This window comes from Callithrix jacchus, chromosome 1 (assembly GCF_049354715.1).
Source record: "Callithrix jacchus isolate 240 chromosome 1, calJac240_pri, whole genome shotgun sequence".
NCBI classification, from domain to species: Eukaryota; Metazoa; Chordata; class Mammalia; order Primates; family Cebidae; genus Callithrix; species Callithrix jacchus.
Genome location: NC_133502.1, coordinates 189816247 through 189842922, shown reverse-complemented (window position 1 = coordinate 189842922; position 26676 = coordinate 189816247). Strand labels below are relative to the sequence as shown.

Below are 26676 nucleotides of genomic sequence, written 5' to 3'. Positions count from 1 at the left end.
ACCACACCGGCTAATTTTTGTATTTTTAGAAGAGGTGAGGGTTCACCATTTTGGCCAGGCTGGTCTCGAACTCCTGACCTTAGGTGATCTGCCCACCTGGGCCTCCCAAAGTGCTGGGATTATAGGCGTGAGCCACCATGACTGGCCTGACATCAGACACTTGTATCAGGTCCAAGTAGCAGGGGGTCTGCCCTGAAAGAATCTCACATTTGTGCCGATGGGGAAAGGCAGCCTCACAGCAAGGGCACTGGCTCATGTCATCCTGGAAAGTGGGCTGGAAGGCTTCATGGAGGAGGTGATGGTGAGGTGTTTGCCAGATGGAGTGAGGTCTACAGCACAGATGAAGGTGAAGGCCAAAGGGGAGCAAAGGCTTTGGAGACCCAAACCAGAAGTCCAGGGAGTGTTGGAACTGAAGGGTTGGACTGGTGCTTTATCTAGCACATTAGGGAGCTTGGACTGTGGCTGGGGGACACAAGGGAGCCACTGGGGCTTTGAGCAGGGAGCACCCTCATAGATCTGCATATGAGCAAGGGGCCTGTGACTGCGGTGGAGGGAGGCCCGCCCACCCCAACTCCTTTCCTCCAGGGCTATGTGACCCCCTCCGCTGACCTCCATGTCTCACTTTGGGCCCCTCCTATCTCTGCTCCCCAGTGTTTGTGGTCCCCAAGTGTCTGTCACCCCTGTCTCAGACTGAGCCTCAGATACACACACAAGCCCCCTCCGCCCTCCTAGTCACATGCAACTTATTCCGCAGGGCCAGGGCTGGAGGGGCCTCTGGGAGCTCAGGGCTCAGCAGGGAGCATGGGGTTAAGTGCCATGTGTGCCACCCAGACCCTTAAGCACTCAGGGGTCGGGGGAGCACCTTGGGAAGAGAGACTCAGGGGCAAGGGAGGGAGCTTGGGGGCAGAGGGAGACCCTGAGCAGCGGCAAGGTGGAGGCAAACCCTCCAGGCAGAACGCCGCAGGGGCTAAGGCTTGGAGAAGTAAAGGGGGAGCCCGAGCTGCTCTGAGGACAGGCATGGCCACTGCCACAGGGGATGCTGGGAGGGAGGGAGCACTAGGACTGTGGGTGGGCAGGGCACCAGGCCCCAGGCCCTGTAGAGCCTGGGGGCATCTGGGTAGGAGAGAGATTCCTAGCTGTAGCTGCAAGGGCCCCTCTCTCTGGCACTGTGGCTCAGGTTCAGGGAAGGTGGCCCAGGGTAGGGGATGATGCAGTGGCTGGTCATGGAGTGAGGGGAGCAAGGTTAGCACCTGGGTTTCTGGTTTGGGAGACCCTGAAGGTTCACAAAGAACCCCAGTCAGCCAGCCCTGACTAGTGGGCACTGGCCCACCCTCTCCATCCCCTGCACACGGGCCAGCAGCTCCCACACAGGAAGGTGTAGGCGGAGGGGAGCTGTAAAGGAGAAGTGGGGCCGGGGGCAGGTGTGGGTGAGCGTGGGTGTACGGTGATGTGGGGGTGGGGGCAGGTGTGGGTGAGCGTGGGTGTAAGGTATGGAGATGGGGGGCAGGAACCTGGAGGGGAGCCAGAGCAGGAAAAGCCTCTCTGTGGTGCAGAGGAGTGGGGACAAAGCCAGAAGACTGTGCTACAACCCTTAACCCACACCCACACCCACACCTCCCCTCCTGTTGGTGCTGCTATTACCCATTAGTGAGGGCTGCAGGGGCCTGAGTCCCAGGCTACTCACTTAGCCCTTGTGCCAGCCATGTGAGCAGACTGAGGCTTGTGGGAACCCAGGAACAGGGAACCTGTTTAAAGAGAGGGTGGCCCAGTGAGGTCAGAGGGGGCCCATCTGCCCCAGGTCTGCGTTTCACAGCAGAAGCGCTGGCTGCTCTGACCCCAGCAGAGATTCGACGAGGTTGCTCTCAGGGACAGAGAGAGTGGGAGGGCTGGAACCCACTGTCAGAGTTCCAGGGTCCCTCACCTTGGCCAGAGAGAGAGGCCAGCTGCTGAGAGCAGCAGACACAAATGAGACACCCATTCATGTGACAGAAATGTTTGCTGGGTGCTTCCTATGTGCCCGTGTTGGGCAGGTGCTGGGACAAAAGGCCTGCAGGGTTCATGTCTGTGGTGTGTGCAGGTGCCTGGCCTCACAGGAACTTTTCCACTTGGGCCTCCTAAATGGGGTTGGGGGGTGGGCTGCAGCAGGCTCCGTGTCACTGCATGGATGACACAACTGTTCAGAGGAATTCGAAATCAGACCAATGTGGGAAATGTTAGTTCACCCCTTGTGTTCTTTTTTCCCCCATAGCTCTTAAGCATATTAATTTTATTTTTTTTCTTTTGAGACAGGGTGTAGTTCTGTTGCCCAGGCTGGAATTCAGTGGCCTGATCTCGGCTCACTGCAACCTCCGCCTTCTGGGTCCAAGTGATTCTCCTGCCTCAGCCTCCAGAGTATCTGGGTCTATAGGCAAGTACCATCACGCCAGGCTACTTTTTTGTATTTTTAGTAGAGACAGGGCTTCATTGTGTTAGCCAGGATGGTCTCAATCTCCTAACCTCATGATCCACCCACCTCAGCCTCCCAAAGTGCTGGGATTACAGGCATGAGCCACTGGGCCCAGCCAAGCCTATTATTGTTAACAGCTTTAAACAAATGCCAAATGTCTCAGACTGGCCATGGTCATGATGTGGTCACATTGGAGGCCATTGTTGAAGGTAGGCAAGGACCCCCGAGCCCTACAGACTGGGAATGGGGAGCTGAGGCTCCTGGAGGCATCATCTCTTCAGCTGGGCCTGGCAGCTACCTCGTCCTTGCTCCTGTAAGCTAGGAGGAAGGTGGTAGAGCTTACTTGGAGTCACACATTCATTTATCCCCCTCAGGCCACCTGGCTACGAGCAGTCCTTGGGCCCCCTGGGAAGCTTATATTCTCCATGGCCAGTGGTCCAGGCCCCAATCTGATGGTGTTTCCCATCCCTACCAAGGAGGCAGGGCTTCCTAGCAAGTGGGGGGCTCCGCAGCTTTTGCCGTCTCCTGCACTCCAGTGAACAGGGGCAGGAGCAGCCCAGCCACAGAGGGGAAGTGGTGCAGTGGGAACAAACCCAGCCTCTAAGTCCCACCAACTTGGGGTCTGTGGCCAATCTGCAATGTGACCTGGGGTGGCCCACTTCCCTCTCCAAGCCCCACCACCTGCCCCCTTTTCAGGCCTTGTGAGGCTCAGAGAGAAACAAGAGCCTGCCCCGCCCACCCTCCCAGACAGTGGCCCAGTGCCATCTGGCCAGCTGTGCTCTAGTGGGCTGGTGGGTGAGGGGGGTGCTTCTTGAGACAAAGCCCTGTTACAGTTGTCCCCCAACCCACACACACCAGGGATGCTGGGCCAGGCCTGCTGGCAGGGCTTCAGCACAAAGAAACCTTTTCCAGAAGGTTCTGCAGACTTAGCCCCTTCCCTCCAGTGTCCCCTGGGGCCAGAAGGACACAGGCAGAGTTGCTGTAAAAGGGGGTCTCACACTTGGGGGCCGAGGGAGACAATGGAGTGGAGGGCTTGAGGACAGGCAGAAGACCCAGGCAAAGATTGGTGACTGCTTCATGGAAGGGCATGCCCTGTCCTCCCCTGGCGTGAGTTCAGGGAGGAGCAGGATTGGGGTCTCCCAGGCCTCCGCCTCTGAGTTGCACTGCTCTGGCCTCATTAGGACTTTGTATTGATTTCCTGGCCATGACTGATGCCTCCCAGGTTCCAGAGGCCCACGACACTGCATCCTTTCCCATCCCCAGTGAAGGGTCATTTGTAGCACTGTCCTTGTTTGTGAAAGCTTTTTTTTTTTTTTTTGAGATGGAGTCTCGCTCTGTTGCCCAGGCTGGAGTGCAGTGGCGTGATATTACTGCAACCTTCGCCTTCAGGTGCAAGTGATTCTCCTGCCTCAGCCTCCCGAGCAGCTGGGATTACAGGCACCTACCACCACGCCAGGCTAATTTTTGCATTTTTAGTAGAGCTGGAGTTTTACCATATTGCCCAGGCTGGTCTTGAACTCCTGACCTGGAAATCTACCCACCTCAGCCTCCCAAAGTGCTGGGATTACAGACGTGAGCCACTGCACCCTGCGGAAGCTTTCAAATACAAAAGGGAAAAGGAAATCTCCACAAGGGGTGATCCTGGTGGTGTCATGAGAGGAGCTGGAGCTGGAACCCAGAGAGGCAACTTGAAGTCCTGCCGGCCCAACCCAGCCAGCAGAGCAGTCTCCACCGGAAGACCCACGACCCCATTCCCAGAACACCAAAAAGGCTGTTTCTATATGCACCCACACAAGGGGGCAAAGGTGCAGAACGGCAGTAAAGAAAGACTCTCAAGGGAAAACAGAGGCTGCCTCTGGGGACCTTGGGGAAACGCCCTTTGTCACTCACACACTTCTGTATTGTTTGCAGGCTTTTCCTGAGCAAGTGTTCTGGGTATTACTGCATAATTACAATGAAAACTGATTTTGAAGTACAGTGTGCATTCCAGGCCTCAGAGCAGTTTCACATCCAGATCTGGGGGGCTGGGGCCTCTCTGTCCCCAAGGACTGCTCCCCCATGACACTGTGCTTGTCCCATCCAGAGTGTCCTCACTTACCCCACCCTGTCCCAGGCCATCCTTCACAGTCAAGTGGACACAGACCCCCTGCAGGCCCCTCCCACCTGCTGGCTCATCTTGAGTGCCCTTGCCCCTCAAATCCTGTTTTCTCATCTGGAATATGTCCTAGTAGTACTTGCATCAGAGCCATTGTGAGGGTGTTTTCAGAATTGGGGGCACAAAAATCAAGAGACCCCCTTCTCTCTGAAGACCCCAAATTATCTTTTATTTTATTATGATTATTATTATTTTGAGATGGAGTCTCGCTCTGTCATCCAGGCTGGAGTGCAGTGGCACGACCTCAGCTCACTGCAACCTCTGCCTTCTGGGTTCAAAGAATTCTTCCTTCAGCCTCCCTAGTACCTGGGATTACAGACACCGAGCTAAATTTTTTTTTTTGAGATGGAGTCTTGCTCTTCACCCAGGATAGAGTACAGTGGCTGCAACCTCCGCCTCCCAGGTTCAAGCGATTCTCCTGCCTCAGCCTCCTGAGTAGCCGGTATTACAGCTGTGCGCCACCATGCCCCACTAATTTTTTAGTAGAGATGGGGTTTCACCATGTTGGTCAGGCTGCTCTCAAACTCCTGACCTTGTGACCCACCTGCCTTAGCCTCCCAAAGTGCTGGGATTATAGGTGTGAGCCACTGCGCCCAGCCCAAATTATCTTTTTCTAAGAGTATTCAGTGAATTAAAAGTAGAGCATGCTGGCTGGGCGCAGTGGCTCTCACCTGTAATCCCAGCACTTTGGGAGACTGAGGCGGCCAGATCACCTGAGGTCTGGTGTTCAAGACCAGCCTGACCAACATGGAGAAACCCCGTCTCTACTAAAAATACAAAATTAGCCGGGCATGGTGGTACATGCCTGTAGTCCCAGCTACTCAGGAGGCTGAGGCAGAAGACTTGCTTGAACCCAGGAGGCAAAGACTGTGGTGAGCCTGAGATTGTGCTATTGCACTCCAGCCTGGTCAACAAGAGCAAAACTACGTCTTAAAAAAAGTGGTATAGAAGTCTTTAATAGGCTGGGCATGGTGGCTGACGTCTGTAATCCCAGAACTTTGGGAGGCCAAGGTGGGAGGATCACTTGAGGTCAGGCATTCAAGACCAGCCTGGCCAACATGGTGAAACCCCATCTCTACTAAAAATAGAAAATAAAAAAAACAGCCAGGCATGGTGGTGCACACCTATAGTCCCAACTACTCGGCAGGCTAAAGCAGGAGAATGGCTGGAACCCAGGAGATGGACACTGCACTCCAGCCTGGGTGACAGAGTGAGATTCCGTCTCAAAGAAAAACAAAAAAGTCTGGGCGCGATGGCTCATACCTGTATAATCCCAGCACTTTGGGAGGCCAAGGCGGGTGGATCACGGGGTCAGGGGTTCGAGGCCAGCCTGGCCAACATGGTGAAACACCATCTCTACTAAAAATACAAAAATTAGCCAGTCATAGCGGCACAGGCCTGTAATCTCAACTACTCGGGAGGCTAAGGCAGGAGAATCACTTGAACCCGGGAGGTGGAGGTTACAGTGAGCCGAGATCATGTCACTGAACTCCAGCCTGGCAACAGAGCGAGACTCTGTCTCAACAAAAATAAATAAATAAAAATAATGGGCTTGAGGCCAGGAGTTTGAGACCAGCCTGGGCAGCAAAGCAAGACCCCATCTCTAAATATATACATAAAATAGTGGCTTCTTCATTGCCAGTCCTCAATCAGCTAAGAAGAAAGGCATCAGTAAGCCTGGTGCCATGCTACAGCTGAGAAACTGAGGCTTGCTGAGGGTGTGACCTGCCTGAGGTTATGCCACCAAACAAGCAGCCAAACCCAGCCTCTCCCATCTCCCTCCACCTCCCCTCAGTACCAAGCAGCAATTCCGGGCACACACTGATCTTCCATTACTTCCCTCGGTCGAATTGTCTCCTGGACAATGTCAATGGTCTCCAGATGGCACGAAGCAGCCCCACCCTCTGGCCACCCATCCCCCGCCTTCCAGGGACAGCAGGTCTGAGGGCACCTGCCTGCCATTTAAGTGTGGTTCAGCTCTGCTGTGAGGCAGGGGCAGGCCAGCCCCCAACTCCAGAGGGGAGGCCTGTTGGTTCCAGGGCCCCTGCCAATCTCAGCTGGGAGCTGGCGGCAGTGACAGCACTGTGTTCCCCAGTGCTTGGAAGGTTCCCAGCCCCTTGGCTGGAGAATGCAATGCCACTTCTCTTGTTAAATGGTACCAGGTGGCAAGGAAAATGTGGCACAGGGACCTGAGAGAGGTGCCCCATGCGGGCTGGGGGGCGGGGGAGGGCGTGTGGGGAAGGCCTCTTTTTGTCTCCAGCAAAAAGTGACATCCCAGAAGAGCAGGAAGGCTGCATCTACACTGCCTTCCTCCCCTGCTTGGACCCCTGACTCCATCAGCCCCCCCAAAGACTACTTTATTGCCCAGTCACACTGCAAAGCTGCCCTTTTTGGCCCAGGACAGAGGGGCTGAAGACAATGTCACTCTCTGGGAAGGCTGGCCTTCCGGGTCTCTGCTGTTACTGCCCATCCCTTCAGGGACCGATGTGAAGCTTTACCTCCAGCCTCTTCCTTCCGCCTTGGAGCCACCCCTCCTCCACCAGAGAGGCTGGCTTCCCTGACCAAGTGCCCAAGGGGCTTATCGCTGCTGGCGAAGGCCTGCTCAGGCCCAGTGCCTGCACTGTGCTGTTCTCACACTAAGGGCCTCTGCCCTTGGCCTATCCTGCCACCCTGTGCCCTCCCTCGATGCTCAGTGTCCTAGTGGTCCCATCCTGAGGCAGGAACTGTGGCTTGCTGACTGCTGCTTTCTAGGGGGCACGGGCTGTCTCCACTCTCTGTATTCCAGCTCGGGGCCTGCCCAGCAGAGATGCCCAAACCCCTTTTTCTTTTGACATAGAGCCTCGCTCTGTCACTCAGGCTGGAGTGCAGTGGTGCGATCTTGGCTCACTGTAATCACCTCCCGGGTTCAAGCCATTCTCCTGCCTTTGCCTCTTAAGTAGCTGGGATTACAGATAAGCACCACCACGCCCAGCTAATTTTGCATTTTTAGTAGAGACAGAGTTTCACCATGTTGGCCAAGCAGGTCTTCAACTCTTAACCTCAAGTGATCCGCCCGCCTTGGCCTCCCAAAGTACTGGGATTATAGGCATGAGCCATCGTGCCCAGCCTCCAAACCTTTATTCAAGGATGAGGCACAGGAAAACTGGAGGGAAGAAGCAGGGGACTGGGACTGGCTCTGCTGCTGGTTAGCCGTGTGACTGTGACAACTCCCATGACAACAGTCTGTTTCATGAACTGTGAATTGGGGAAACATGATCTACCTCATAGCTCTGCTGTGTGAGAAGAGCTCTGTGAAGCATAACGGGCCCTGCAAATGTCGGGTGACATGTGGGGCCTTGACCGGAATCTATATGACTGAGGTCCTCAGCAGAGCCCAAGGGTCTGCCAGGAAGTCAGCCAGGTGTCTACAACCCTTTACTGAGCACTAGGGGGTGGGGGGTGGGGGCTGGGCTAAGATCCGGAAAGAACCTACAAAAAGGGGCAGACAGGGCCACATCCCTGACACCTACAAGGAGTTAGGAGGTAGCCCACCCCTCAGTGAAGGGCATGGGTCCAGCTGTGATGGTGACATTCAAACAGAGAAACAGGCCTCAGGCCAGCCTCAGTGGCTCACACCTGTAATCCCAGCACTCTGGGAGGCCAAGGCGGGCAGATCACCTGAGGTCAGGAGTTGGAGACCAGACAGGCCAACGTGGCAAAACCCCATCTCTACTAAAAATACAAAAATTAGCTGGGCATAGTGGTACACACCTGTAATCCCAGCACTTTGGGAGGCTGAGGCAGGCAGATCACCTGAGGTCAGGAGTTGAAGACCAGCCTGGCCAACATGGTGAAACCCTGTCTTTACTAAAAATACAAAAATTAGCCAGGCGTGGTGGCACATGCCTGTAATCCCAGCTGTTCCGGAGGCTGAGGCAGGAGAATCGTTTGAACCAGGAAGCAGAGGCTGCAGTGATCTGAGATCACGTCACTGCACTCCAGCCTGGGAAACAGTGAGACTCCAACCCCACCAGCCAAAACAAATGTGCAGAGGCCCTGAGGTCCGAGGTGCTGCCTAGGGTTTCAAGCGGGGTCCATCCGAGGCCTGAGGGCAGGCCGTGGCACATGCAGGGTGAAGGTGGGGAGGGCACTGTCATGTTCCAAGGAGTCAGAACTTGGCTCTCTTCCTGAGGTTTCTCCTTCTAGACACTCCCTTCACCCCCAAGTTCCCACGTGCCAAGCCTGCTTCATACAGTGGCAGGAGCCTTGACCTGGCTACAGGACTTCTAGGGTCCAGTGGTGCCTCTACACATTTCTACACATTTCCAATTAGACCCAAGGAAGAAGGAAAGCAACAATCACTGCACAATCTCTCACCATCAAACCAAAAACGAGCCCTCTAGCCAGCTTCTCTCATTTCTTGCAAACTTCCAACGTGGTGCAATTCCTAATTTGTACCAGTTTGAACTCTGCAACCTCTGTCTCCCAGGTTGAAGTGATTCTCCTGCCTCAGCCTCCCGAATGGCTGGGACTACAGGCACCGACTGCCACGTCCGGCTAATTTTTGTATTTTTGTAGAGATGGGGTTTCACCATGTTGGCCAGGCTGGTCTCAAACTCCTGACCTCAAGTGATCCGCTTGCCTTGGCCTCCCAATGTGCTGGGATTACAGGTGTGAGCCGCTGCGCCAGGCCCACCCCACCCTACTCTTAATTGTTCTGAGTCAGTTTCCTCATCTGCAAAGTCAAAGAGGTGAATTAGACCAGTGATTTTTAAACTTTTTTTAGCCACAGACCTTTTGTTCAAAGGAAACCTTAAATGGAGATGTAACACGCCAGCTACTTAAAGACACAGGAATCTGCAAGAGTGAGCATGGGAGTGGGAGGGGCTGGAGTCCCAACAGCTGGGCCCTTTGCTGCTTCTGCCCAGATCTCCCTGCTAGAGCATGGGCACTGCAGGGAACTTTCCCAACCACTGAGGGCTGAGCTGGGGCCTGTCAAGCCCTCAACATCCTCAACAGAGAATGTGTATGGAGTCAGCAAGAAGCCATGGGGAGGGGAAGCCCAGGGCCAGCTGCCCTCACATATCCTCCAGGGAGGGGCCCTCAGAGCTTCTCAGCAGGGACAGCAGGTTCAGAGCCGAGACACCAGGCACATGGCCGGCGCAGACCTGCAGCATGCGCACCAGGCGCTGTGCCATGGTGGCCCGAAAGGCTTCCACCTGCGGGGAGAGCAGAGAACAGCGGTGAGACAGAACTCAGCAGCTGGCCCTGCTCCCTTACCCAGAGCAGGGCTGGGAGCAGAGACTCAGGGGCAGCTCAGGGCACCACTGCCCATCATGGCCACACCCACATTCATGCCACACCTCAGAGTAGCTTCCAACTGCTTCCGCTTCCCCAATCCTTCAAACCACCTCCCGAGACATCCAGAGCCCAACCTCCTGCTCAAGAGGAAATGAAGGCTCAGGCTGGCTAAGTCGAGTGTACTTTCTAGGGTCACACAGTGAATGTTTATTGCAGAGCTGAGCTCTGAACCAGGGCTGCTTCCAACCAATGCCTGGGCAGCAGGGGCCCCAAAGGCTCAAGACCAGGGAGCATAAGACACTCACAGGGATGGGAAGGAGGGAGGGGCAGCAGGTGGCCCTCACCATGGATAAGAAGGTGCCATCAAAAAGGAATGGCCTTACCCTAGAAGGAAATCTAGGCAAAACTATCCAGGACATAGGAGTAGGCAAGGACTTCATGAACAAAACACCAAAAGCATTGGCAACACAAGCCAAAATAGACAAATGGGACCTAATCAAACTCCACAGCTTCTGCACGGCAAAAGAAACAGTCACTAGAGTGAATCAGCAACCAACAGAATGGGAAAAAATTTTTGCAGTTTACCCATCTGAAAAAGGGCTGATATCCAGAATTTACGAAGAACTCAAACAGATTTACAAGAAAAAAACAAGCCCATTCAAAAGTGGGCAAAGGATATGAACCGACACTTTACGAAAGAAGACATATATGAGGCCAACAATCATATGAAAAAATGCTCATCGTCACTGGTCATCAGAGAGATGCAAATCAAAACCACATTGAGATACCATCTCACGCCAGTTAGAATGGCGATCATTAAAAAATCTGGAGACAACAGATGCTGGAGAGGATGTGGAGAAAAAAGAACACTTTTACACTGTTGGTGGGAGTGTAAATTAGTCCAACCATTGTGGAAGACAGTGTGGCGATTCCTCAAGGCTTTAGAAATAGAAATTCCATTTGACCCAGCAATCCCATTACTGGGTATATACCCAAAGGACTATAAATCATTCTACTATAAGGACACATGCACACGAATGTTTATTGCAGCACTGTTTACAATAGCAAAGACCTGGAATCAACCCAAATGCCCATTGATGATAGACTGGATTGGGAAAATGTGGCACATATACACCATGGAATATTATGCAGCAATCAGAAATGATGAGTTCGTGTCGTTTGTAGGGACATGGATGAATCTGGAGAACATCATTCTCAGCAAACTGACACAAGAACAGAAAATGAAACACCGCATATTCTCACTCATAGGCGGGTGATGAAAAATGAGAAAACATGGACACAGAGAGGGGAGTACTAAACACTGGTGTCTATTGGGGGGAAAAGGGGAGGGCCAGTGGGAGGGGGAGGTGGGGAGGGATAGCCTGGGGAGAAACGCCAAATGTGGGTGAAGGGGTGAAAGCAAACAGAACACACTGCCATGTGTGTACCTATGCAACTGTGGGTGAAGGGGTGAAAGCAAACAGAACACACTGCCATGTGTGTACCTATGCAACTGTATTGCATGCTCTGCACATGTACCCCAAAACCTAAAATGCAATAAAAAAATAAGGAAAAAAAAAAAAAAAAAAAAGGAATGGCCTTAGGGGAGCTGTGGGGCCAGAGAGGGAGAAGACTGCCCAAGGCCCGAGCACAGATGCTCTGGACACGTTCCTTTGAAGAACAAAGGATGCTGCTCAGTGTCTTCCCCTGGCCAACAGGCAGCCACAGGAGCATCTCACCTCTGTTTCCGCTATAGCTGGGGGCAGGCTGGGGTGTCACCACCCACTGAAACTGGAGCACTAGAGAGCAAGGCATCCTCAACTACCCTGCTCTTACTCCGACCACTTGGTATGAGACCCAGCGGCAGCGGCATGACCTCCTTGGTATGAGACCCAGCGGCAGCTTCTCAGTCCTCACCACACTGGTGCTATTGGCAGAGTCGAACACTGCTGTTTACTCCCTCCTTGAAACGCTTTTTCTGCCTGGCTCCCAGGCCCCCATGCTCACCCACGGTTCCTCCCCCACACAGGGGGCTCCCTCGCCTTTTCCCAACATCTATACGCTGGGGCTCCAGAGCTTGGTCCTTCAGTCTCTTTTCCCTCACTCAGTCCTCAGGTGACCTCCTCCAGTTCTGTGGCTTTAAAACCACCTAGTTGCTATTAACACCCAAAGTACACCTCCAGATCTTCCCTGTGAATATAACACATGTATGCAGCTGCTTACTTGATTTGTCCACCCAGGTGGCTAAGAGACCCCTTAATTTTAGCATGCCCAAAACAGAGCCCCCAAAGCCCCACAAGACCTGCTCCTCCCGCAGGTTTCCCCATCTCAGCCAAAGACAAGTCTATCCTTCCAGTAAGTGCCGAAACCTTCAAAGTCAGGGAGGACGCTTCTTTCTCTCATGCCTCATGGGTTGGCCGCAGCGCGGTCTGCTGGCTCCATCCTGGAAACACAGACCATTCCATTGTCCCCTTCCCTGGCCAGCACTGAGTCCACGCTTCACTCCCCTAGAAAGAACTTCCAGACCTGTCTATTTTTTTCCTTCAGTCTGCTCTCCTCCCAGCAGCCAGAGGGGTCCATTTAAAACTCAAGTCAGGACTGGGCACAGTGGCTCATGCTTGTAATCCCAGCACTTTGGGAGGCTGAGGTGGGCAGATCATGAGGTCAAGAGATTGAGATCATCCTGGCCAACATGGTGAAACCCCATCTCTACTAAAAATACAAAAATTGGACGGGTGCGGTGGCTCATGCCTGTAATCCCAGCACTTTGGGAGGCAAAGGCAGGCAGATCACAAGGTCAGGATATAGAGACCATCCTGGCTAACGTGGTGAAACCCCATCTCTACTAAAAATACAAAAAAATTAGCCAGGTGTGGTGGAACGCGCCTGTAGTCCCAGCTACTCGGGAGGCTGAGGCGGGAGAATCACTTGAATCCAGGAAGTGCAGGTTTCAGTAAGCTAAGGTCGCACCACTGTGTTCCGGCCTGGCAACAGAGCGAGACTCTGTCACAAAATAAAATAAAACAAAAATTAGCCAGGCATGGTGGCACACACCTGTAGTCCCAGCTACTTGGGAGGCTGAGGCAGGAGAATCACTTGAACCTGGGAGGTGGAGGTTGCAGTGAGCCAAGATTGAGCCACTGCACTCCAGCCTGGCGACAGAGCAAGACTCCATCTGGAGGAAAAAAACCCAAGGCAAGCCACATCCCTCCCTGGCCCCGAGCCCTCCAGGAGCTCTCCACCAGACCCTACTGATCCAGCCCCACTGTTCCTGATTCTTCCCCCACCCGTCCTTTGCTGCTGTGCTCTAGCCACCCAGGCCTCCCTTCAGGACCTTGAGCACACGAGGCAAGTTCCACACATGGCCCTGCACCTGCTGTTCCTCCTGCCACTGGGTATCTCCGTGGCCTGCCCTCCTACTTCCTTCAGGTCTTTATTTATTTAAAAGTCCTGTTTGCAGGGGTGCTTCCTGGTCACCCTGCCTAACTCTTGCCTGTTTACCACCACCTGACATGCCACGCCTCCACTTCCCAGTACATCATTTACCCTGTTTGTTTCCTTGACTAGAACGAAGCTGGGACTTTTTATTTTCTTGAGACACAGTCTTACTCTGTTGCCCAGGCTGGAGTGCAGTGGCACAATATTGGCTTACTGCAACCTCCGCCTCCCGGGTTTAGCCTTAGCCTCCAGAGTAGCTGGGATTACAGGCATGTGCCACCATGCCTGACTAACTTTTGTATTTTTAGTAGAGACCGAGTTTCACCATGTTGGCCAAGCTAGTCTCAAACTCCTGATCTCAGGTGATCCTCCCACTTCAGCCTCCCTGGGATTATAGGCGTGAGCCACCACGCCCAGCAGGAAACTGGGTTTTTCTTTCCTCCCAAGATGGAGTCTTGCTCTGTCCCCTAGGCTGGAGTTCGGTGGCACAATCTTGGCTCACTGCAACCTCTGCCTCCCAGGTTGAAACAATTATCCTGCCTCAGTGTTATGAGTAGCTGAGATTACAGGCACCAGCCACCATGCCCTGCTAATTTTTGTATTTTCAGTAGAGGTGGGTTTCACCATGTTGGCCAGGCTGGTCTCAAACTCCTGATCTCATTTTGCATCTGCCTCAGCCTCCCAAAGTGCTGGGATTACAGGCATGAGCCACTGCACCCAGCAATAAGCTGGATTTTTTTTTTTTTTAGACTGTTTTCTTCTGTGCTGTGTCCCTGGAACCTAGAACAGTGCTTGGCATTATAGAAACTCAGGAAGTATTTTTTGAATAAATTCACTCTAAGTTTGGTGGCCTTTGTCCCTGAAATCTATCTCTAAGCTGCTGAGGCTCAGGTTCTACAACCTGCCTCCTGCAGCAGCCTCGACCCAGCCTCCTGCCTCCGGCCAGGCCTCCTCCAATCCACGTCACTCCAGAGACGTGACCCAAAATCCCAGGTCTGATTACAATCATGACTTTGCCCATGACATCCAGGAAGAAATGACCTAATTCCACCACTAGGCTCCCAAAGCTCCTTCTGCAGCTGCGTATGTTACATGTCTGTTTATTTCATGAGATTCTGAGAGGGCAGGGCCCACATCTGACTCATTTGTGTTCCCAGGGTCCAGCATAGAGCCCTACCAGCAGACCTAGGAAATTATTTCACTGAGCCAATCACACACCTTCCTGTGTTTCCTCATCAATGAAACAGGGCCGATAATTCCTGCTACACAAAGGCCCCAAGATATATGGTAGCGCTCAAACTCAATAATGCAGGAGAGTTCGAAGAGGAAAACACCAGCATGAAGAGCGAGGCCAGTTCAAACCCTGGGCCCTTCACCTGAGGGAGGCAGGTATATGTTCCGAGCAGGCATTTCTGCAGCTCCTGCTGCTGGCTGGAACCAGGCTGGGGCCTCCTGCTTCCTGCCTAGGCCATGAGAGAACCCAGGACCTGGCCTGGCCCGCCACCTCGTGACCACAGACAGAATTGCACCACTTGTCACAAGGCAAGCAGGCACCACTGTCCCCCACCAGCACCTGAACTATGGAGCAAAGATTGTGATTCCCTTTTAGAGATGAGAAAACGAACTAACTCTTCAATATACATCTCAAAACCAATAAATAGGTTTCCAAAGGAATGGAGCAGGCCCGGTGCATAGGTGGGGCAGCGTAGGCCCTGAGACCCCTCAGTAGACCCCTGGGGGTGGTGGGGAACATGTCAACTCCTGCTGATGCCTCTTTAGCAAAAAGTCATCAGGATTTATCCTGCATAAAAAGTGGCTAAAGACCAGGCACAGTGGCTCACGCCTGTAATCCCAACACTTTGGGAGGCTAAAGTGGGAGGATCACTTGAGGCCAGGAATTTGAGACGTGTGGGGAACACAGCAAGACCTTATCTGTACATTAAAAAGTAAATAAATAAATACTTAGCTAGGTGTGGTGGTGCATGCTTGTAGTCCTAGCTACTCAGTAGGCAGAGGTGGGAGATTCACTTGAGCCCAGGAGTTTGAGTGAGCCATGACCACACCACTGCACTCCAGCCTGGGCAACAGAGCAACACCTTATTTAAAACAACAACAACAAGGCTACTTTCCTATCCCCCATGGTTAGTTTCACGTTGTGAGAAACACCAACAGAAGCTACTCAGGGCAGAACCAACACCCTACGTATCCATCCAACCGTCTACCCACCTACCCAACAGACGTCCCTATTGCCTGCTAGGTACCCTGGCTTGGGCTAGGACTAGATCAGGTCTGCAATCCAGAGAGGTAAGGGCAAATCAGGCATTCTGACTGCCAACAGACATGAGGATGCATCAGTTAATGGAGATAGATATGTGCCCGGCCACAATCTCCAGCAGGAGAGTGGACTCACAAACACACGAGATTTAGTTACAACTAAGTACGCAGAAATGCAGCGAAAGGAAAAGCAGGGCGGCACGTGCTAGAGCCTGGCGTATAAGATGCACTCCAGATGAATGTACAGCACCTCCGCTTTACATCTGTGTACCCCAAGGCTCAGGGTGACCTGCCCAGGTCACAGCCAGTGAGCAGAAATGCCAGGATCCTGTGTCTCCCTCTACTTCAGGAGCTGCCTTGCTCGGATACTCAGTGCTTCGGTAAGCATTCCCGATGTGCCCACTGTGTGCTGACCACCCCGTTTCCCGTACCCGAGTGCAGTGTTGGTCCCTGTGATTAGCATGCTCACCTCCAGGTCACAGTAGAGCAGGGGGCTTTGGTAGGTGTGGGCCAGTTTCACCACGGTGTGCCGGTGAATGCTGCAGTGGCTCTCCCGCCCAGCTGCAAAGAAGCCATAAGCACTACAGCTGCAATCTCTACCTTCCTGGATGGAATTCAGGAAGTGCTGGGCAGAGTAACTCACTTCCCCACTCTGGGGCTCAGTTTCTTTCTAGTTGCGAGGGTGACAGTCCTATTCTACTTTCTTTTCTAGGCAGTTAAGCATATCAAGTTAGACAATGAAGATAATAATAGCTCCTACCCCACCGAGTCACTCCGGAGTCAGTGAGCTAACATCTAGAAATTATCTGGCCTTCATTTGCTCACCAATGCTGCTTGAGAATTATCTGTGCCAGGTGCTCTGCTCAAGGAGCTAACTGTTCAGCAGGGAAGGCTGACAGGTGAGACATCTCATGCATGCTAGAGTGACCCCGGGGCTGAGTTTTCAGGTATATGTAGGGGTTACAAGACAAACAAAAGGAAATGTATTTGAGAGAAGCCTAGAATAACTGTGAAGAGTACAGGTGCAGCGGTTCACACCTGTAATCCCAGCACTTTGGCAGGCTGAGGCTGGTGGATCCCCTGAGGTCAGGAGCTCAAGACCAGCCTAGTCAACATGGTGAAACCCTGTCTCTACTAAAATACAAAAATTAGCCGGTCACAATGGTGGGTGCCTGTAATCCCAGCTACTCGGGAGGCTGAGATGGGAGAATTGCTGGAACCTGGGAGACAGTGGTTGCAGTGAGTGGAGATCACGCCATTGTATTCCAGCCTGGATGGCTGAGTGAGACTCTGTCTCAAAAAAAAAAAAAGAGGCCCTGAAACAGAACCTCCCCAGGTGTGAACCTCAGCTCTACCACTTTTTATCTAGGGGCCTTGGGCAAATTAACCTCAGGACTATAAAACCGAGGTAGTAATACCTACCTCAAACATTAATAGATATAAAAACAAAGCAATTACAGTGTCTGCCTCACAGTGAGAACTCAAAAGAGGCTCGCCATTATTTTCAATGTTAATATTACAAAATCTCAGGAACAGCAGGACATTTTCTGAGAATGATAAGCTGACCCAAAGAAACAGAGTAACAGGAGACCAGCCCAGAAAGCAGAGGCCCAACTGCAAAGTATTTTGTGTTTTTAGAGGAGTTTGGATTTTACTGAAAGCCACAGGCAATCACCAGGCAACTCCAAGCAACAGAACAATGATCTGCTCAGATTCACTCTTAGACAGATTCCAAAGTATGTGCTCTTTTGTTTTTTAAATTTAACTTTTAAGTTCAGGGACACATATGCAGATTTGTTTTATAGGTAAACTTCTGTCATGGGGTTTGTTGCACAGATTATTGTCACCCAGGTATGAAGCCTAGTACCCATTAGTTATTTTTCCTGATCTTCTTCCTCCTCCCACCCTCTACCCTCTGAGAGGCCCCAGTGTGTAAAATACATGTTCTTGCCATCACCCAGGCTGCCTTGGCAAGGAGTCTACCGCCCCAGCTTTCCCTCGGCTGGAGGTGGGCAGTAGCAGGTGAGGGACATACTTACCGCCTGTGGCGAGAAAACACACCTTCCCCAAGAAGAAGCTGGCATCCACATGGCGCAGGGACTCCTCTGTGTTCTGGAGGCTGTGGTGGCCAGGCCAGGGTAAGAGAACAAACCAGAGAACAAAACGCCCTTACTTCTCAGAGAAAGCAGAAGCCCTTACTTCTCGGATCCTAGAGGCCAGAGAATGACAAAAGGGTGACATTCTCTGGAGGAATACTTTGTCCTTTAATTAACTAATTAACTTTTTGAGATGCAGTTTCAGTCTTGTTGCCCAGGCTGGAATGCAATGGCACAATCTCAGCTCACCACAACCTCCGCCTTCCAGGTTCAAGTGATTCTCCTGCCTCAGCCTCCGGACTAGCTGGAATTACAAGCATGTACCACCACACCCAGCTAATTTTTATATTAATTTCTTTTTTTGAGATGGAGTTTCCCTGTCACCCAGGCCGGAATGCATTAGCGCAATCTTGGCTCCCTGCAATCTCTGCCTCTCAGGTTCAAGTGATGCTCTTGCCTCAGCCTCCCGAGTAGCTGGGATTACAGGCGCATGCACCATGCCCTGTTTTTTTTTTTTTTTTTAGATGAAGTCTCGATCTGTCACCAGGCTGAAGTACAGTGCTGCAATCTCAGCTCACTGCAACCTCCGCCTCCTGGGTTCAAGCGATTCTTGTGCCTCAGCCTCCCCAGTAGCTGGCTGGGATTACAGGCATGCGCCACCACACCCAACTAAGTTTTGTATTTTTAACAGGGACAAGGTTTCACCATATTGGCCAGGCTGGCCTTGAACTCCTGACCTCTCTCATCCTCCCCACTTCCCATCATAAGTTAGGTCACTGTCCCAGCACACTCCAGAGCCAGGCCTGAGTCCTGACTGCCCCTTCCTCCGGCTCTCACCTGTATTTGCTGTGAAGATTAATCACAAACACGATCAGGTCAATTCGGGGCCGATTCACACTGGAGGGCAAAGGGAGGGACTTTGCCAAGTGGCTGTAAAACAGGAAATTGCAGGACTCAAAATATCCATACCCACCTCACAGCGACTGTTTAAATGCTGCCGGGGTAGGGTCTGTCAAGGGCTCCCGACCTCACCCTAGCCACCCAAGGTTCTTGTGGCCATGACTCCTTGGGCCAGCACAGAGGCAGGACCGGGCCGGTCCTATTCAGATCACTCCTGTCTGATGTCCTCTGCCAGAAAGGGGATCTGTTTAGTCACCACCTCGGCAAGGGGAGGTTGGAACTTGCCAGCTATGCTGCATGCTGGGAGAAGGCCCAGGGTCAGAGGAGAGGTCGCTGGGCCTCGGGGTTTAGAAGCCAGGACTGAATCCCTCTAGGGTGAGACACGTGGGATCAGGCCACAGCCTACTTACACCTTCAGCTCGGAGGCGCAGTCCTCCTTGAGCATCGAGTCAGCCAGCTGCTGCAGAAGAGCATCCTCTATGCCCACCAGCTGCGCAGGGAGACAGAGCGACAGGTAGAGCCCTGGACACAGTATCCCCTGGGGAGGGCCTGGCCTTTCTACCCACTCCCGGGGGGATCGGGCAGCCGCGCGCAGGCGGCTCGGAGGGCATTTCCCGAGAAGCGGACCCCGCGAGGCGGCACGGGCTGGTGGCTGAGGTATGGACCCGCTGCAGGCCTGTGGGCACCACACTTTACTCCCCCTAGCTCTCCCTCCGACCGCTGGCCTCACCAGGAGTCCAGGCACCTAGATGCGGAACGAGCAACTCCAGGCGTGGAAACCCGCCAATCAGAGGCTGGAAAAGGGTCCGCTGCGCACCTATTGGTGGATGCGTCTCTCAACCTCAGAGAGTGGCTACTCCCATTGGTTCAGATCATGGCTCTCCGCCTATTCCCCGCCCCCACCACAGTGGCTCGCGCTGGCTTGGCGCTTCAGGGAGCTCAGTCGAGGTGCGGGCTGAAGCTCCGCCAAGGAGGAAGGGCCAGCAGGGGAAGCGGGGCCGCCGGCACTTACCAAAATGGTGGCCGTGTTCAGGCTGGGCAGCTTATCCAGTGGCCTCAACACCGACATCTCAGCAGCAAGGCCGACCGCCGCTCTTGCAGTGCGCGCCGACCTTTCAAACCGCTCTGAGTCCCGCCCCTAGAGCGCGGCCTGGGGGCACGTGCCTCCTTACCGGCGGGGATTCGCGGGGTGGGCGGGGCCTCCTCTTAAAGGAACCGAACAGCTGTCTCCTTTTCTGAGTAGCGTTCCAGCGTCACCCGTGGAACACCTGGTGGACAGGTCTTTTGTTCCACGCTCCACAGTAAGCAGGTTTTTAGTGATTTCTTTGTTCACTTTCGTTCGTTCATGCTCACAGTACTTTTTTTTTGAGAAGGAGTCTCCCTCTGTTCCCCAGGCTGCTGTGCAATGGCGCCATCTGGGCTCACTGCAGCCTTTGCCTCCCGGGTTCAAGCTATTCTTCTGTCTCAGCCTCCCGAGGAGCTGGGATTACAGGCGCGCGCCACCACGCCTGGCTAATTTTTGTATTTTTCATAGAGACGGGGTTTCTCTAAGTTGTCCAAGCTGGTCTCAAACTCCTGGCCTCAAGTAATCTGCCCGCCTCGGCCTCCCAAAGTGCTGGGAGTACAGGCGTGAGCCACCGTGCCTGGCCTTTTTTTTTTTTTTTTTTTTGAGACGGAGTTTAGCTTTCGTTACCCAGGCTGGAATGCAATGGCGCAATCTCGGCTCACCGCAACCTCCACCTCCTGAGTTCAGGCAATTCTCCTGCCTCAGCCTCCTGAGTAGCTGGGATTACAGGCACAAGCCACCATGCCCAGCTAATTTTTTGTATTTTTAGTAGAGACGGGGTTTCACCATGTTGACCAGGATGGTCTCGATCTCTTGACCTCGTGATCAAGAGGCCCGCCTCAGCCTCCCAAAGTGCTGGGATTACAGTCTTGAGCCACCGCGCCCGGCCTCTTTTTTTCTTTTTTAGGAGTGTCACTGTGTTGCCCAGGCTGGAGTATAGTGACACTATCATAGCTCACTACAGCTTCGAACTCCTGGGCTCAAGTAATTCCTGCCTCAGCCTCCTGAGTAGCTGGGACTCCCGGTGCACACCAGCAGGCCCTGCCAGTTGACTGCTTTAATAGTGAGTGGTAAACATGCTGTTCTTTGTCTAGTCGGAGACTTTGCCTTGTCTTTCAAGGTTCCTTGCTGCAAACCCAGCCTGAGTACAGGGTCTTGCTTTCTTGGCATACCCAGCAAGAATGTGCAGGGGCACTCAGGGCCCATAGTGAATTGGTTCTCCCAACAGCTATATAATTACCTGTTTCTTGTCTCTCCATATAGAATGTAAGAAACAAGAGGTTAGAGACTTTGTCACTGTTAAAACATGTGCTCTGAATGAAGACACCCCCCCCAAACAGGCTTTGTGTAATCAACATGACTGTTTATCCACCTGGGTGTGGGTGGGCTGAGTCCAAAAAGAGAGTCAGCAGAGGGCGGTGGGATACGAGTTGGTTTTATAGGTTTGGGGTTTGCAGTGAAAAGTTACAGAACTTACAGTTTAGGGTGGTTTTTTGCAAACTGGCATGGGGTCACAGGGTGTGGAGTCACAAGGTTGACCAAAGTCCAATGACGTTAACAATTGAGGTGGGAATAAGGAACAATAGAGAATGTCTCAAAGTTAAGTAGGTGCTCCAGGAGTTGATTATTTCTTCCTCTTTTCATGGTCTTCCAGTTACTTCAGATTTTCCAGGAACTCAAAATCTGTGCAGTCACAGAGATTGACATGATGGCAATGGTGCCATCAGTCAGCCTAAAAGACCTTACATTCCTGTCTTTTTATATTAGTAATATAAAAGGAAAAGAAGAGTCGAGGGCAGTGGAATATCAGGAAGGCCGGCACAGAGGGGTGATGGGGCGATGTTTTCAGGCATGAGCCACCACGCCCGGCCCTAAGAATGTTCTTTTTATGTAAACCAGTCTGGCATCATATATGATACCCGGATGTCAGGCACCTCAGACCATTTGCCCATTAATTGACAAAAATTGTTTAGGTCTCATAGAATAGAAAAATCTTACTTGGTTAAAAAAAAAAAAAAAAGCCCTTACAGTCACTTTGTATGTCCAGCACTCTAAAAAGTACCTGGCACATGGTAGGTAATTAATAAATTACTATTGCACTCAGCACGGGCATAGCAGGCCTTACCACTCTGTCACCTTCCATAGCCTCTCTAATGATTTCTCTGGAAGGGGGAATGGAAGATAGGAGGGTATAGGGGTTGGTACAACCAGGTGGATGGGAAGTACAGTCTGATTAATGAGGCGGAGGTCTTGGACTAGTCTGTAGAATTTGTCTGGTTTTTGGACAGCTAGGACAGGGGACTTATAAGGAGAGTTTGTAGGGATTAAAGGCCATGTCGCAATAGACAGGTGATAACAGGCTTTAGGCCTTTTAAAACCTGTTGTGGGATGGGGTGCTGGCGCTGGGCGGGCTAAGGGTGGTTATGTTTTAAGTGGGTGATGAGGGTGAGTGACTTGTAGCAATGGATGGGGAGGTGGTGTCCCACACCTTAGGGATATCTCAGCCTGGTCTTCTACCTACTTCAGATTTTCCAGGAACTCATCTGGAGTGTCTGTGTAGGTAATAGAAGTTAACATGGCGTCCATGGGGCCATCAGTCAGCCTAATAGACCTTACGGAGGTGTTTGCCTATTCCTAAATGAAGAATGTTCTTTTTTTTTTTTGAGACGGAGTTTTGCTCTTGTTACCCAGGCTGGAGGGCAATGTCGTGATCTCGGCTCACCACAACCTCCACCTCCTGGGTTCAGGCAATTCTCCTGCCTCAGCCTCCTGAGTAGCTGGGATTACAGGCATGCGCCACCATGCCCAGCTAATTTTTTGTATCTTTAGTAGAGACGGGGTTTCACCATGTTGACCAGGATGGTCTCGATCTCTTGACCTTGTGCCTGGGCCTCCCAAAGTGCTGGGATTACAGGCATGAGCCACCACGCCCGGCCCTAAGAATGTTCTTTTTATGTAAACCAGTCTGGCATCATATATGATACCCGGATGTCAGGCACCTCAGACCATTTGCCCATTAATTGACAAAAATTGTTTAGGTCTCATAGAATAGAAAAATCTTACTTGGTTAAAAAAAAAAAAAGCCCTTACAGTCACTTTGTATGTCCAGCACTCTAAAAAGTACCTGGTACATGGTAGGTAATTAATAAATTGATGATTTATTAATTTCATTCATCCATTCATTCTCAGTAGTCATTCATTTATCATTTCCTATGCCAGACCCAATGCCCCACCCTGGGAAAGACAGATGAATCAGACATTATTGATCAACTTAGTGTGATGGGGGCAGGCTAGACAATGATGACAGTGTGCTCGTTGTTGTAATATTGGGGAGAGGAGAGACACCGTCTAGCCTAAGTCCTTATTGCAGACTAAACTAATTATGTCTTGCTCAGAAAGATCAGGAAGTAAATGGCCCCATAGAGCCCCCGCCCTCAGCACAGATGGGGCTTTGATTCCTCATGGCATGGGGTGTGGAGAGGACTTCCTGAAAGTCTTTTTTGGTTTTTGGTTTTTGTTTGTTTTGTTATATTTTTTCTTTTTTCTTTTTTTTTTTTTTGAGACGGAGTTTCGCTCTTGTTACCCAGGCTGGAGTGCAATGGCATGATCTCGGCTCACCACAACCTCCGCCTTCTGGGTTCAAGCAATTCTACTGCCTCAGCCTCCTGAGTAGCTGGGATTACAGGCACACGCCACTATGCCCAGCTAATTTTTGTATTTTTAGTAGAGACAGGGTTTCACCTTGTTGACCAGGATGGTCTCGATCTCTTGACCTCGTGATCCACCTGCCTCGGCCTCCCAAAGTACTGGGATTATAGGCTTGAGCCACCACGCCTGGCCTTTGTTATATTTTTTCGAGACAGAGTTTCACTCTTGTTGCCCAGATTGGAGTGCAATGGCGTGATCTCAGCTCCCCATAACCTCCGCCTCCCAGGTTTAAGTGATTTCTCCTGCCCCAGCCTCCAGAGTAGCTGGGATTACAGGTATGCACCACCACGCGCAGCTAACTTTGTATTCTTAGTAGAGATGAGGTTTCTCCATGTTGGTCAGCCTGGTCTCGAACTCGCGACCTCAGGTGATCCGCCCACCTGGGCCTCCCAAAGTGCTGGGATTACAGGTGTGAGCCACTGCGCCTGGCCCTAAAAGTTAACTAGTCGTAGTCACTATGACAAGAAAGTAAAGCAAGCTGGATACCATGGCTCATGCCTGTAACTCAGCACTTGGGAGGCTGAGGCAGGTGGATCACCTGAGGCCAGGAGTTTCCAGCCTAGGCAATATAGTGAGACCTTGTCTCTACAAAAAAATTTTTTTAATTAGCTGAGCATGGTGGTGTGCACCTTTGGTCCCAGCTACTCAGAAGGCTGAGGTGGGAGAATCACTTGAACCCTAGAGGTAAAAGTTGCAGTGAGCCTAGACCATGCCACTGCACTCCCGCCTGGATGACAGAGTGGGGCCCTGTCTCAAAAAAAAAAAAAAAATGCTGGGCACAGTGGCTCACGCCTGTAATCCTAGCACTTTCGGAGGCCAAGGAGGGTGGATCACCCGAGGTCAGGAGTTTGAGACCAGCCTGACCAACGTGTTGAAACCCCGTCGCTACTAAAAATACAAAATTAGCCAGATGTGGTGGCATATGCTTGTAATCCCAGCTACTCAGGAGGCTGAGGCAGGAGAATCACTTGAACCTGGGAGGTGGAGGTTGCAGTGTGCTGAGATTGTGTCACTGCACCCCAGCCTTGGCAACAAGAATGAAACTCTGTCTCAAAACCAAAAAACAAACAAACAAATTAGCTGGGCATGGTGGTGGGCACCTGTAATCCCAGCTACTCGGGAGGCTGAGGCAGGAGAATCACTTAAACCTGTGTTGTAGTGAGCCGAGATCATGCCACTGCACTCCAGCCTGGGCAACAGAGCAAGACCTCATCTCAAATAATAATAATAATAATAATCTAAAGCTGACAGGGGAAGTGATGGGTGGAAGGAGGCTACTTTAGGTCAGGGAGGCCTCCCTAAGGTGACATTTGAGCAGATGCTTGAATTCAGTGAGAGAAGAGCCCGTTAGGTATGATGAAGAAAGGCCTTAGGAAGAAGGCAGTACACATGCAAAGCTCTGAATGGGAAGTACTCCTGGCACTTCCGAGGTGTAGCAAGGAGGCTGGTGGTGGTGGCAGAGGAAGTGAGGAGAGCAGGGGAGGAGGTGAGGCCATGGAGGTGAGTCAGCTCCTGGAGACTGAGGCCCTTAGAGAAGGGTGGGCTGGGAAAAGACTTTGGACTCTGGTGCGGACTTTCCAGGGGGCACTGGGCTGAGACCCATTCGGGCAGCATGTGCTGAGTGCCTGCCCTGGAGACCTGGTCCCAGAGGCGCCATTCTACCCAGGGAGTTACCAGTGGTAGCAACAAACAAGGCAGTGCAGTTAGGGTGGCCATCAGGAGCAGCAGGAGCCCTGGGGAAGGTGAGCTATGTCCCTGGGGAGCCCGTACTCCACTTCACCGGGGTCTGATCATTGGCTGAGACATGAGCAGTGAGACAGAAAGTAGCTGTGTATGGGATCCATATGTGATGAAGGGTAGGGATAGGCAGGAGACCAGATTGAGGCCTGAAGTTTCTTATATTCTAAACACCCAAGCTGGCAGGGTCATCAGGGTCCTCTGGGCCAGTGTTTTTAAAATTGGCTCCTGTGGAGCCCTAGGGAGATGACTTGGGGCGCTGTGAGAGACAGGGGGATTCTGAGTGGGTGGGGTCCAGAACCCCCGCCCCATCCCACCATTGAACGGAAGCAACCTCAGCTTTATCTCTATTATGTATTGAGCTTCCCATAAGCTTTTGTCTGAATAAGGAATCAGTGGCTAAAACAATACCCACAGGCTGGATCACGTTTTTCACAGATTGAGGTATAAGGGGCATATGTAATCAACTACACATATTTCAAGGGTACAATTTGATAAGTTTGACATATGTATATACCTAAAAAGCCACCGTCACCATTAAGACACTGAACGTATCCCAAAAACTTAACTCCTGCCTTTTGTTTTTTTTTTTTTGTTGTTTGTTTTTTTTTCTGAGACGGAGTTTCGCTTTGTTACCCAGACTGGAGTGCAATGGCACAATCTCGGCTCACCGCAACCTCCGCCTCCTGGGTTCAAGCAATTCTCCTGCCTCAGCCTCCCGTGTAGCTGGGACTACAGGCGCACACCCCCTTGCCCAGCTAATTTTTGTATTTTTAGTAGAGACGGGGTTTCACCATGTTGACCAGGATGGTCTCTATCTCTTGACCTCGTGACCCACCTGCCTTGGCCTCCCAAAGTGCTGGGATTACAGGCGTGAGCCACCGCTCCGGCCACTACTGCCTTTTTTTTTTTTTTTTTTTTGAGATGGAGTCTTGCTCTGTCGCCCAGGCTGGAGTGCAGTAGTGCGATCTCGGCTCACTGCAATCTCTACCTCCGGGGTTCAAGTGATTCTCCTGCCTCAGCCTCCCAAGTAGCTGGGATTACAGGCACCAAACCACCACACCCAGCTAATTTTTGTATTTTTAGTAGAGGTGGGGTTTCACCATGTTGGCCAGGATGGTCTTGATCTCTTGACCTCATGATCCACCCACTTCAGCCTCCCAAAATGCTGGGATCAGGAGGCTGAGGCAGGAGAATCGCTTGAACCCAGGGGGTGGAAGTTGTGGTGAGCTCAGATTGCGCCATTGCACATGAGCGAAACTCAGTCTCAAAGAAAAAAAAAAAGCTGGGATTACAGGTGTGAGCCATGGTGCCCGGCCAACCCCTTTGTAATTCTTTCCCCAACTCCTCTGCTCTTCCACCCCAAAATGTTAAAAAAACACTTTGGCCAGGTGGTGGCTCACATCTGTAATCCCAGTACTTTGGGAGGCTGAGGCAGGAGGCTAGCTTGAGGCCAGGAGTTCAAGACCAGCTTGGGCAACCTGGCAAAATCTTGTCTCTACAAAAAGTACAAAAATCAGCTGGGCATAGTGGCATGCATTTGTGGTCCCAGCTACTCGGGAGGCTGAGGTGGGAG

The 26676-nt window shown here is 52.0% G+C and overlaps 1 protein-coding gene across 8 annotated transcripts; it reads right to left on the bottom strand.

Moving 5' to 3' along the window:
* Positions 1 to 14: 14 nt before the first annotated feature.
* CENPM (centromere protein M) lies at positions 15 to 19734 on the bottom strand. 8 transcript variants are annotated; one of them, XR_004731430.3, is made up of 7 exons: positions 19602 to 19734; positions 19000 to 19079; positions 18527 to 18619; positions 17633 to 17712; positions 16063 to 16154; positions 12184 to 12324; positions 9346 to 9799 (listed from the first exon to the last, which is right to left on the bottom strand). XR_004731430.3 is itself a non-coding variant. In XM_078334170.1 (7 exons), exons 3-7 carry the CDS (start codon positions 19032 to 19034, stop codon positions 9659 to 9661), a joined length of 441 nt encoding a protein of 146 aa, XP_078190296.1. In that variant the 5' UTR covers positions 19035 to 19079; positions 19320 to 19406; positions 19602 to 19734; the 3' UTR covers positions 9346 to 9658. The 8 variants fall into 8 exon arrangements, 7 of the variants coding, with proteins under 7 accessions (XP_035121951.1, XP_078190296.1, XP_002763948.1 ...); XM_078334170.1 differs by lacking the exon at positions 12184 to 12324 and adding an exon at positions 19320 to 19406; XM_078334183.1 differs by lacking the exon at positions 9346 to 9799 and adding an exon at positions 19320 to 19406 and having other exon boundaries at positions 12117 to 12324.
* Between the last annotated feature and the right edge of the window lie 6942 nt (positions 19735 to 26676).